This window comes from Leopardus geoffroyi, chromosome E3 (assembly GCF_018350155.1).
Source record: "Leopardus geoffroyi isolate Oge1 chromosome E3, O.geoffroyi_Oge1_pat1.0, whole genome shotgun sequence".
Taxonomy (NCBI): domain Eukaryota; kingdom Metazoa; phylum Chordata; class Mammalia; order Carnivora; family Felidae; genus Leopardus; species Leopardus geoffroyi.
The window spans coordinates 737,320-750,018 of NC_059340.1; the positions used below are offsets into that span (position 1 = coordinate 737,320).

Below are 12,699 nucleotides of genomic sequence, written 5' to 3' on the forward strand. Positions count from 1 at the left end.
TTCTTCATTGAGATAATTTAATCTGAAGCAGGTTCCAGGCTCTGAGCTGTCAGCACAGAGCCGGACACAGGGCCCGAACTCACAAACCGTGAGATCGTGACCTGAGCTGAAGTCGGACGCTTAACCGACTGAGCCACGAGGGCGCCCCTAGAACTTCCAAAAATTTGCAAAAACAGGACAAGAGTTCATACGTCCAGCTTCCCCAAACAACATCTTATGTAATCACAGAACAAGAATCCAAGCGTCCTGTGGGTCGCCAGGTCTCCCGGGCTGCCTGCCACCATCCGCCCTGACCCAGGGCCCGTGTGGCAGTCAGTCTCCTTGGACCCCTCCTCCGTTTTTATCTTTCAGGACCCTGGTGCTCCCAAAGCACCTGGTCCTCACTCTGCAGAACGTGTTCAGTTTGGCGTTGGCTCAGTGGACAGAGGTCACCATTTCTGGTTAAGAAAACCCCAGAAGGATGTGGTCTTCTTGGGGCATCAGATGGGGGCAGCAGCCGTGGGCAGGTCACCAAGTGGTGACCACGCACCTAAAGTGACCACACTGACCCTATGGCTCCCTTTGTAAGTGCTGGGCGCCCTGAGGGGAGGCCCCCGGGCGGCCCATCTGCACCCCTTGCCGCTGTGGAGGGACTGCTGTCCCCACTGCCACTACGGGCGCTGTCCCTCCCTCCCTCCCTGACACATTTATTCCACTAATTATGAAAATTGTTTTAATGTTTATTTTTGACAGGGAGTGAGTGAGCCAGGGAGGGGCAGAGAACGAGAGGGAGAGAATCCCAACAGGATCCAGGCTGCCAGCACAGAGCCCGACGTGGGGCTCAATCCCACGACCGAGAGGTCATGACCCGGACCGAAACCAAGAGTCGGTTTGCGCGACTGAGCCACCCAGGCGCCCTCCGCTAATTATTTATGAGTGTGGACTCCTGGACAGTCATTTGTTCCGAGGACCACAACCCACTACAATATCGTGTTGTTCCAACTGGCCCACGTGTGGCTCCGTGGCGTGGCTGTGCCCCCTCATTCTTCCAGGAATCCCTTACTTTCGGACACAAAACGGTCCAGGCTCGGCGTGGACTTTCAGGCACTGGCCACAGCGTCAGCTGTCCCCCCAGGAGCCTGGTTCCTGCTGCCGGTGTCGTGGCTCCAGGACCCGGGTGCTCAGAGCTGGCCGGCACACGTGTGTGGACGCACGCACGCAGCCGAGTCTCTCTCTGTGCGGCCACCTACACCTGGGACACAAGCAGGACCCAGTCCGCGCTCTCCCGCTCCCCGGCGTGAGCTCCCTTTCAGAGCTGGGGAGGGTGAACCACTGCCCAGAGGACACAGCCTGTCTCCTCGTCCCCAGCGCCGGGCTGACCTCTGCTGTCCACTGCGGCCACGCTCTGCCCCAGCCGTGCGCCGCTCGGAACCCCCTCCCCCCGCCACCCGGCTGGGCCGCCACCGCGGCTTCATTTCTGCGCACGTGAAGCGGGCAGAGGGCTGGACTCTGAGCCACACTACACGCTGCTGACCGTTCTCAGCGTCTGGTTTCTCCTTCCTCGATTTCGCGTTTGCACAAACCCACAGACGCTTCCAGCTTCCTGCGTCTTTCTTGTTAACGAAACCACAGATGCTTCTGGAGGCTGCCTTTCTCATGGAGTCACTCCGCGTCAGCGCAGACCCCCCCAACCCCCGCCCCGCCTGCGCCCGCCCGCAGCTGCACCAGTGAGCCGTGTGGACCGGCCTCAGGTCACTGAAGGCTCGCAAGTGTGGGCATTTGCATGGCCTCAGTGATCTGTACGGCAAATACCCTTGCGCGGATATAACTGGACTCTCGTGACTTGATTTTCGGCTTGGCGGTAAAAGCCAAGACGCTTCATCAACTAGACACGGACACAAAAGACCTGTACGACTCCAGCGGAGGGCAGACCCAGTATTCCGTGGAAACTGCAGAAGGGAGCCGGTGGTGCCCAGCCAGTGACGCAGGAGGAGGTCCAGAGCGAGCCCTGAGGACGAGGACTCACGTGGGAGGGACCTGCTTCGGGGTCTGAGCGAGAGGCCCCATGCCACCGAAGGACGGAAAACAGGGGCCTCGAGGCAGAGGACTGGACGCGAAGACGCCTCTTACCAGCCACGGCCGAGGCGGGGGTGGAGGTGACTTCTGGGAGCCCAGGCCCGGGTCACAGCTGGCTGTCCCCACCGGGGTCGCTGTCCACGTGGGGACGTGCGCGGGATCCTCCGACTGCCGTCTTCCGTTAGCCACGTGAGGACAGAAGTCAGCTGGCTGGCCGGGAGCCAGGGAAGGCAGTGCCGGGCCAAGACCCCACACACTCAGCACCCGGTTCGTGGATCTGAACCCCGGCCACGTCAGAACCGGCCCAGGGTCCCGGCTCGGCATCTGGGCACGCGTGGGGTCTGACCGCAGGCAAACTGGTACCTTCCCGGACGTTGCCGCTGTGGGCCCGGTCGGTGAGACGGGACACCACGAGAACCTGCCCTGACGCGGGCTCAGAGGCCCTGGAAGCCACTGCCGATGGCGCGTGCACGTGGGTGTTCTCACAGCGACACACCGGAAGACCACGTGTGCAAGTCAAACCACGAGAGTCCGGACTCCCAGAGTTACAATAAACGAGTTACTGAAGTTGAACTGGCTTTATGTACACGCACACAGGTCCGGAAATGAGCCTCTGGTTCAAAGGTGCTGGTGATTCGAGGCGCTTGGGGGGCTCAGTCGGTGGGGCGTCCGACTTCAGCTCGGGTCATGATCTCACGGGTTGTGGGTTCGAGCCCCGCGTCGGGCTCTGTGCTGACAGCTCGGAGCCTGGAGTCTGCTTCAGATTCCGTGTCTGCTCCTCTCTCTGCCCCTCCCATGCTCATGCTCTGTCTCTCAATAATAAATAAAACGTTAAAAAAAATTAAAAAAAAAAAAAAGATACTGGTGTTTCAGGCACTACCAGGAAAAAAACGAGTAAGTCAAATATGTCAAAAGTTAACAATCTCATTTCCAAGTTTATATTTTATATTTTGCTTAAAAAAAAACAACACGGGAAATAAATGGGCACAGAAGGAAACCACTTTGCCAGGAAATGGTTTTCGGGCAGCGTCTATGTGATGGGCTGAAACCGCTAGCATTCGGCATGTCAGTACTGAGGAGCTACGGACAGTATCACAGAGGGAGTCACCGCGTCGCAGATGCCCGCGCGTCCCCTCGCGCAGCGGGCGTGACTCCGCTCTCCTTCCTCCCACCTGCCACAGGCCTCCCTGGGAACTCTCCCGATGTAAAGATAAAATCTAAGGCTCCTGGGGAAAATGAGACCTAAAGGGGACAATCGCTTCTCAGAATAACCTGGGAGACATCAAGAGGAGAGGTTTCCGCCAAGGAGGGCGTGCCAGAAACTTCTTCTGAGGTCACAGCGCCTAACCATAAACCGTCGGTTGACAAGGTCACCCGACACGCTCCACCCTGGACAAGCCAGCAGCCGGTGGACGGACTTCTTCCCGTCAGGAGTTAGTTCCTGCCCCTGGTTTTCCATCCGTCAAATCTCCAAACCCCAGTTTCTCCAGGGGCTCCTGCGCCATCAGCTGCCTGCAACAAAAACCAACAGCAATGTCCGTGCGAGGCCTGCGCATTCGCTCCCATCCCGACTGCCTGCGGCCAGTGGCACCGCTGGACCCAGGCCCCCGGGACCCCGAGGGCCTCTCTGCGTCCTCCTCCTCCCAGCTGACACCCGCGCCTCTGGACTCCGGACGGACGGCCGCTGGCGGACAGTGTGCGAAGCCCCTGGGGTGCCGGGTGGAGCCGGGAACCCGAAGGAAGCGGGCAGACCGCCACGAGCCCCCCGCCGGGTGCCAGTCTGTGGCAGACGTGTGTCCCGTTCGAGGGCTCCAACCTCAAACCGGCCTCCAGGTCGCTGGGAAGATGCACCGGACAGGGCGGGCGGGGACAGGACAGACTTCACTTGGTAAAGCGACCCCTGAACAAGCCACAGGTTAGGGGCACCATTCACCTGCACAGTCGAAAATCCGTTCCTAACTCCTGACTCCCCAGAACTTAAGGACTACAGCCCCCGCCGACCAGAAGCCTCAGCGACAGCGTGCATTTTGCATGTCGTGTGTCTTCCGGCCGTATTCTTACCAACGGGTCAGCCAGACAGAAAAAGCTCGTTAAAATAATGGTCAGGAAGCAATACGTTTACAACACTGTCCTACACGGATCAACAGATCTGGGTGGTAAGTGGACCTGCCCCGTTCACACCGTGTCGTCCAAGGGTCACTGCACTTGTGAGCTTCACCTGTTTCTCAGAAACACTGGGACACGTGGCCCACCAGCTCTGTCTCTTCTCACTGCTGCCCCAGGCCCCATGCCCCACACGGCCCGAGCCGTGGCCCCACAGCTGGCCGGCGGCCGTGTCCTCTGTGCTCCCGCTCCCTCTGTGCCCAGCCGTGTGCCAGCCCCTCACCGTGTCCGTTTAAGTCAGGACCTCGAAGACCGAGAAGTCCCGGAGCACCTGCTGGGCTGGAGCTGCCCCCGTCCAGCCTCTCACTGCCCACACTCCAGGGCGGCAGGGCCTGGCTTTCATTCTGCTTCGTTTTTTTTTTTTTGGGGGGGGGGCGGGGGGCAGGGACAGGTCCAACTCTTGGAGGCCACCTGTCCGTCCTGCTTGCTGGTGGGAGCCCAGTGCTCCTGCAGGAACCAACAGGCCCGGCCGGGAAAGGGGACGCCCGCCGCGCCAAGCCACCATCACTTGGCGCTGTGACCCCCCCCCCCCACACCGCTGAGCTCACGCACCCCCCGCAAGCCCGGCAGGCCAGCACGGGCAGCCAGGGTTCAGCCAGCACGCTGGGAACCGAGGGACACTGTGAGTCACCTGGTCACCGGTCAGACGACCCACTTTCTGCGGGTTCTGTGGGGCTCCAGGTGAGCCGGCTACCCTCCTGCGGAAATACAAAACCTGGCAGATGACCTCTACCCAAGCTTCACAAGGGCTGTCCAGGCCGTCCCCACTGAGAACGAAACTAAGTCTTTAGGGTACACGCCCTCGAGGGCTCCAGCCGCGGGGACGGGGGACTGGGCAGGTGCCGTGGCGCTGCGTTCCCTCCACTGGTGCGCACGGCAATTTCTGTTACAAAAAGCTGGAATCCACTGAAAGGTACAAAGTCCACTTGTAGACCAGACTGACTGTGTTATCTGTGTCCTTACGCGGCAAAGGGGGATGGGCCGAGGCGGAACACAGGAGCCGACCAGGAGGTGCCGAGGGGAGACCGCCTCGGACTCCCCAGGCGGACTCAGCTGCAACGCGGGAACCCTTAAATCAGAGAGCCTGCGCTGGCTTTGGTCAGAAGGACGGAAGAGGAGGACGGGCCAGGGACACGGCATCGCCGGCTTCCAGACGGAGCAGGGCCACGAGCCGAGGGGCGTGGGCGCCTCTAGAAGCTGGAAAGGCAGAAGCAGTTCTGCACCGGAGCATCCACGAGGAGCGCGGCCCGCGGGACCTGCGTCAGACCTCTCGCTGCAGAACGTGAGTGTGCTGGGGGCACCAGGAGCACGGAGAGCAGCAGTGCTCCTCGGGACACGACAGGAAGGACCTGTGTGTTCAGCAGCAAACGGGGAGCGAGGGGGAAAACACTACAAGCTAAACGAGACGCAGTTCAAGAGGCCCTTCCTACAGACGTGTGAGTCTTCACAAAATCCAGCTCTGTGGCCAGGACACAACACAACAATCCAACGATTACCGAGTTCTAAAGCCAAAAGGATGACGTGGACGCCTCCCCTTCAGCATAAGGGGACAGTGCAGGTTTTTAGGACCTGAGGCTTTCCAAGGAGCGTGCGCCGGGCCTCCTCCAGCCCGGCCAGGAGGCCCGGATCGCACGCCAGGGTGTGTGGCACAGCCCCCGGATGCCCACCGCACGGGGCAGGAACTCAAAGTCAAAAGATCACAGAGGCTTGAGATCGCAGATCACAGTGTATTTGCTGTTTTCTTGGCCAACAAAGTCGTCCCCGATTTAACAGCTCTTCCCACAAGAGTGTGATCCACATCCAAACCGCACAGACACTTCCACGTCGAGCTAAGACGGCGCAAGTCCTCAAGAGGCAACTCTAAAATCTCACTGTGGTCCAGTTTTCTACAAAGATGCATATGGTGGGGGCGCCTGGTGGCTCAGTTGGTTGAGCGTCCGACTGTGGCTCAGGTCACGATCTCACGGTTCAGGAGTTCGAGGTCCGCGCTGGGCTCTGAGCACTGTGCCCACTTCGGATCCTCTGTCCCCTCCCTCTCTGCCTCCCTCCCACTTAAAACTAAACAAACATTAAAAGAAAGATGCCTATGGACGTTCGCAGGGGTAAATAACGTCTGGGATTTCAGCATGAAAGGAATAAAAAGGTGTACAAAAAGTGGGAAGGGAAATAAATGTGCAGTCTCTATACTGAACCTGGATGGTCATGGACTTGGAACTGAAAACCATCCAAAAGTCTACAGCCAAAATCACTGACCGAGTCTGAACACACATGTACCCCCTACATTGGTCTTAACGTCACTGGACCAACCAGAGAAGCCACTTGAAATGACGGAACCCACGGAGAGGCGAGCTGCACCCCCCGCCACCCCATCCCCACTGACCTCAGCAGGCCTCAGGGCAGGCTGGTCTCCAGAGGCCATGCTGAGCGAGGCGTGGCCACGTGGAGAGCAGACAGCCCACTTCCAAGGTCACATGGGGAGAAAAGTCAGAACCCTTCTGCTGTCCTTTGCCAGACGAGCCAGGAGCCTCTCTGGGGACCCAGACGGCCCAAATGTCTGGAGCGGCTCCCAGCAGGAGCGGCTGCCTGCGTGTGCTGGCCACTGTGGCCGGCACAGGGATGGCTCACCTGAGCTTCACGGGGGCAGGTGACCTGCTCGTACCCTCACACGCGGTCAGAAACCAACTTCAAATGGTCTCCAGGGCGTGGCAGCACCAAAAAGAAACTCAGTTCATTTCTGGAAGGTATATCGACTTAAAAGACAGTCATTTAGGGGTGCCCCTTCAGTGAAGCATCTGACTTGGGCTCAGGTCACAATTTCGCCATTAGGGAGCTCGAGCCCCGCGTCGAGCTCTGTGCTGACAGCTTGGAGCCTGGAGCTGCTTCAGATTCTGTCTCCCTCTCTGCCCCTCCCCTGCTCAAGCTCTGTCTCTGTCTCTCAAAACTGAATGTTCAAAAAAAAGACAGTAACTTAAACACGTGGATCCCAGCAATGGGCTATTTAAAGATGGGGAGAGCTGGACTCGGGTGGCCCTGAACGACTCGGAAGACAGAACGAGGGCCTCACATGAGGGCCACACTCCCAAAAGGGCCAACGTCCCACATGTCCACCGACAGCCCTCAACGCACCTGTGGGCCTGAAAGACACAAGCGATTGTGCCCTGAGGGAAATGTCGGACTCTGTTATGGAGAAACGACAAGGGGGCTCTGGCTGGATGGGTTTACGCCACTCCGTCTTCAGACAAGGCCGTGTGAAGACCGGACTCCTCACCAAGCTGACGAAGGGCCCGAAGGGCAGGAATAAAAGTTCCCACCCCCACCATGTAATTATACGCTCTATGCTTTTCCCCGTTAGGAGGAGGAATAGCTCTTCAGTAAAATCTCAACGGACCACAGTCAGAAACACGTTTCACTTAAAAGCGAGCGCTGGTAAGTTCTGGTCAGGACAGAACAAACCTCCGTGTTTCACCGTTTCTGAATGGCCCATTGTCTCCCCTGTCACATTTCAAGCACTGCTGAGCTACGTGGAACCAAGCGGTATTTTTATGGTCTGAGAACGCGAGAGGAAGAAACCCTGTGCCCACGACCTGCACATCTTTTGACTCCGTCAGCATTTTTATGATGTACGATTCTGAAACCTTAACGACGGGTCAGCAGCTCCCAAACGTGCAAAGAAAACACTCAGGAATGCAGCCCCGTAAGACGCGCTCCCTCTCCGCAGGGTCCCCATGACTGGGAAACCTTCAGGGCCACTGAATCTGGCGGGCCTCCGTTCCAGGGGCGAGCCATTCTACGCTCTCAAAGACAAAGGCTTGGAACCTGGGGGATGAATGAGGCCCGCTGCAAGGACCTCTTGGGGAAAAAAAAAAAATGCTTCCATGGGAGTGCCGGGAGGTTCCAGAAGTCGTTCATTGCCAGCAGGTACTTGCCTCTCCATTCTGCATTCTAAGTAGTCTTTCGACTCACTTCTGCACAAAGCATTTTCGAATCTATTGTCGCGGAGACACTTCATGAACTTCTCCTTAAAGCTTTTGCATTCGCCTAGAACGAGAAGGAAAAGAGCACCCAGTTTTCAAGTGAAAACGCGACGCGGTGGGACAGCACGCGCACCCGCAGCCGTCCTTCCAGAACGAGTCTCCTTCACACTCACGCTGGAAAGGACGAGCCTACCGCGTGCCCCATGGTGCGGCGACCGCCCCTCCGCTGCGTGTTTGGGACACTGCAGGGGAAGGCGTCGGTTACGAGAAAAATCTGCGGACCCACTTCCGGACCCTTGGTCGCGCAGAGGCTCACCCCAAACGCGGACTTTCCAGGTCCGCGCGAGGCCCAGGTTGACAGCCTGCGGGCTTTGGGCGAGGCTGGGCGCGGGTCCCCCGGACGCCGGCAACGCTCTCCCTCGGGACGTCCTCCGCAACCTGTCGCCCCTCTTCCCGCAGGCCCGCCTCCGGGGTGGTGGAGGTGGGCCGCGGCGGGCCTCAGTTTCCCCACCTGCAACCGCGTGCGGACGCCAGCGCCCACGGGGCCGCACGGCGCCACCGGAGGAGACCCACGACCCGAGACTCGGCGCAGGAGCCCGGCGGCCGCCCGCCGCTCACCGAAGTGATCCAGCGGGAAGCTGCCCTTGTCCGGGGGCCGCGGCTGGAAGCTCTTGGACCCAAAATTCATGGCCGTCGACATGATGGCGGCGCCGGAGCCCCGGAGTAGGACGCGCGCCGTACGCAGGGCGGCGGGTCGAGCGCCGAGCGCGCCCCGCGAGAGCGCCGAGCACGTCGAGCGGCGAGCGGCCGCGGGCGGCAAGCCCCGCCCCCGCCGCCCAGGCCCCGCCCCCACGCTGCAGGGCCCCGTCTTCGCCGCGAAGGCCACGCCCGTTATTGACCGGGCTCCTCTCCACCGACGGGACCGGTCCCTCTCGCCACACAGGCCCCGCCCGGGCATGCCCTCCCCCCATCAGGCCCCGCCCCGCAACACAGGCCCCGCCCCCGCCCCAGGGGGCTCCGAAAGGCCCTGATCCAGGCTGCTCTGCCGGGTCCTTGCCAGTCTGACCCTCACAGCGACCGAGGGGCAGAGTCCGGCGTCATGTCCTTATGAGGAAACGGAAGTCCAGAGAGGCTGGACTTTACCCAGACACACAGCTTGAGACGACAAGAAGCCCAAGGGCGAGTGCACTCGGCAGGCTGTGCGGATGGCTGTGCATCCCCAGGTGTCTGGGGGGGGGCTCAGCTGGTGACAAGGAAGGAGTGAGGGCCACCACAACAAAGTCCCACACCCTGGGCCGCTTCAGCTACAGAAAGGTGGTCGCTCCCGGTTCTGGAGGCCGGATGTCCCACACGGAGGAGGTGCCGCGGGGCTGGCTCCTCCTGGAGGTTCTGGGAGAAGCCGGCTCCCCCGCCCCCCAGCTGCAGGTGGCTGGCAGGCAGTCTTGGGGGCTGCTGGGCCGCTGGGCCTTGCTTCTGCCTTCACCCTCCCACGGCATCCCCCTGTGTGTCTGTGTCCAGAGGTCCCCCTCGCGTGAGGACGCCGGTCAGACTAGGCTAGGGCCCACCCTAATGACTTCATCATAACTAATTACATCTGCGATGACACTGTTTACCAAAGAGGTCACCTCCTAAGGTACTGGGGGCTAGGACTCCAACATATGAAGTGGTGGGGGAGGGGTGGTGCAGTTCAACCTGTAACAGAATAAAAGTCAGCTCTGGCAACCGCTTATTATTGTCGTTATGGCAACAATAACAACGGTGAAAGGGCTCAGTGGAGACCCCAGCTCTCCCAGGCTGAGCCTCCTCCCAGCGCTGTACCCTGCACAGTCACCCCTCTTCCCCAACTGGGCATCCCGATTTCATCTGAACGGAGGAAGTGGGTCACTGCCCCACCCCCAACCAGCGCCCCTGTGCTCTAGGACTCTGTCATGAGCTCCAAACGTCATCCATGCCCCCCGAGGGCCAACCACATACCAGGCCTTGGAGATAAGCAAATTGGGTCCTCAGAGCCGGTTCCAGCAACTGAGGGGCCTTGCCGAGAAGTGCCCGGCCAACAAGCCCTCACAGCCCCGACCTCCGGGCCTGCCCCCTCCTCGAGTCCTGCCCTGAGGCATCCAGCTCCCCACTCATTCCTGCCTCTCTGCAGGGCACAGCAGTGGATCTCCGTGCCTCACGTGACATTGGGCTGTGTGTCGTGCGGCGCGTGGAGCTGGGCCCTAGTGTTTGTAGGGTCCGGTGGGGCCGCAGGGAAAGCTCATTCCGGTTGCTGGGGCCTCGATCAGCCTGGTGTTCTGTACCCACTAAACACTACAAAAGGAAAATTGCACCTTGATCTTGTCACATAAAAGACTGTTTTACGCGGCTAGCACCAGGGGCCACGCACTGGGTTATTCATTAATATGTTTCCAGGGCCGTGAACAAAAGACGCTTTTATTACCCAGCAAATAGCACTTTTCCACTTGACTAGATCACACTACTTAGCAGGAAAAAGGACAGCCCAGCCCCCCAATGTTTCCTTGCAGCCTCTGTCCGACGGCCCTGAGGGACCAACGAAGCATTGCAGGCCCCGTGACCTAGAGGTGACAGCCAGCTTTTAACTGACATGTCCGTGCCTGGCAAATGATTATTGCTCTATAAGACACGTTTGGCCGGGAGAGAACGGAGGGATTTTCATCTCTGGTGCACAGACACAAAAAGTGGGGGAGGGCCTTCTGTGCCAGGCTGCTTCACATGGGATTGTCACAACAGCGTCTGGTGCGCAGGGGACGTCCCGTTACTAGTCTTTAAAGGACGAGCCCAGCTAGGCAGTATTCTTACCCTCATCTCACACACAGAGACTCCCAGAGACGTTAAATTCCTCGTCCGAGGTCACACAGCCTGCACACGAGCTATCTACCTCCGTGTAACGAACGGCCCGAACTCAGAGGTGTAAAACAGCAATCTGCTTTGCGCGAGAACTTGGAGTGTGGGCTGGCCTTGGTGGAGAAGGCCCACATGGCATCGGCTGGGGTTGCTCAACCTCAGGCTGGGACCCACTTCAAGACGGTGCCCTCCTGGGGCTGGGAGCACTGCCTCTATCAGGGCCAAACGCCCCCAGCCAGATGCCAGGGCTGGGAGCCCGCTCCCGACGGGGAGTAGGGCAGAGTCACATTGTACGAACAGCCCCTGGATGGAACCTTGCCTGAAACTTTCTCTGGTCTTTCCACTTTAATAAATTCTGCTGCCAAAGCATTCTTTTCTAAAGGCTGAAACCGTAGTTCCAGTAGGAACATAAACTGCCCATGTGTCGGAGTCTCATTTAATGCATGGGTGCAGGAGTGTGGCCCGATGGCAAAGCTGGTTCCAAGAAGGGCACCCCGGCCCCGATATAGCCGCGTGCGGTCAGAGAAAGAAAAAAGATGCCAGAGTCAGATTGCTAAGCTGGACCTAGAACAGGTTAATACCTCACAGGGCAATAAACCATAACCTTCGGGATGATCTTTTCTGCCAGACAGGAACGATTTGCATTTTTACAGGAACGCCAATCACTTGCAGCTTTTCTGTTTGCTCCATATGAACGTCTAGCTTGAGGGCACCCGGCCTGGGTCAGTAATAAATGGTAAGTCACATGTAGTTGAATGATGCTCAGGCAGACTGGCTAGACGGCGACTTCGAGAACACAGTGCAAGGACCCAGTGTCACCCACTTGCCTGACTCCTGCCTATTGGGAATTGTTCTGAACATTCCTTATAGGAGTCTCAGGGCCACTGTAACAAAGCACCAAAAACTGGGGGCTTAACCACCAGAAAATGGTTCTCTCCCACTTCTAGAGGCTGAACTTGAGGTGGGCGTTCCCCGCGAGGGCCGGCGGCGGGGGTGGGGGTCCTCCCGCCTCTTCCAGCTCCCGGTGGCCCTGGTTCCCAGCCTGTGGCCACACGCTCCATGGTGTCCCCAGGGTCACCTGGCCTTCTTCCCTCTGTGTCTGTCTTCTACTTTTCTGTCTGTTATGAGGACACCCCCACCCTAATCCAGGATGACCTCCTCTAAACTTGATCTGCAAAGACCCTATTTATAGATAAGGTCCCATTCTGACATTCGAGGGAGACATGAATTCCGGGGGGGCCATTCTGCCCAGGACACTGCTCCAGATAGATTGCGGTGGTTTTCCCAACTGGCACAGAACAGTGAGGTCCAGATGCCATGAGACATGGAGGAAGGTCCCTGTAGGTGGTTGGAGGGTCCTTTCTGGAGCCCAGGAGGTGTGGGCAGGGCCCTGAAGCTCAGGAATCTCGAGCTTGAAAGTTGTTCTTTGTGCAGAGAAAATCAGTGTTCCCAAGGTAGGAACAGCCACACCCATGGGCGCCCCACCTGAGGGCACACTCGTGCGCTAGTCCAGGTCCCTCTGTCATCAGACCTCTGCTTCCTGGTGCTGCTCCCAGGGGCACCTGCCTCCTCCCCCCCCCCCCCCCCCAGCTGCCCCCTGGCTCTCCTGTAGGCACTCATCAAATGCTGCCTCCTCCAAGGAGCC

The 12,699-nt window shown here is 59.1% G+C and overlaps 1 protein-coding gene across 4 annotated transcripts; it reads right to left on the reverse strand.

Annotated features, from left to right (window-relative positions):
• Positions 1-2,961: 2,961 nt before the first annotated feature.
• Positions 2,962-9,156, reverse strand: LOC123589075 (cytochrome c oxidase assembly protein COX19). 4 transcript variants are annotated; one of them, XR_006708151.1, is made up of 3 exons: positions 8,811-8,978; positions 3,989-8,256; positions 2,962-3,567 (listed from the first exon to the last, which is right to left on the reverse strand). XR_006708151.1 is itself a non-coding variant. In XM_045460721.1 (3 exons), the coding sequence occupies exons 1-3, from the start codon at positions 8,890-8,892 to the stop codon at positions 3,483-3,485; spliced, it is 279 nt and encodes a 92-aa protein (XP_045316677.1). In that variant the 5' UTR covers positions 8,893-8,941; the 3' UTR covers positions 2,962-3,482. The 4 variants fall into 4 exon arrangements, 3 of the variants coding, with proteins under 3 accessions (XP_045316677.1, XP_045316675.1, XP_045316676.1); XM_045460721.1 differs by having other exon boundaries at positions 8,145-8,256; positions 8,811-8,941; XM_045460719.1 differs by having other exon boundaries at positions 2,962-8,256; positions 8,509-9,156.
• Between the last annotated feature and the right edge of the window lie 3,543 nt (positions 9,157-12,699).

Coding starts and splice junctions, on each gene's coding strand:
- LOC123589075 (XM_045460719.1), bottom strand. CDS start 9,150: ATGCCCGGGCGGGGCCTGTGTGGCGAGAGGGACCGGTCCCGTCGGTGG. Junction 8,257..8,508: donor CTGGAAAGTCCGCGTTTGGG/GTGAGCCTCTGC, acceptor TTCTCGTTCTAG/GCGAATGCAAAAGCTTTAAG.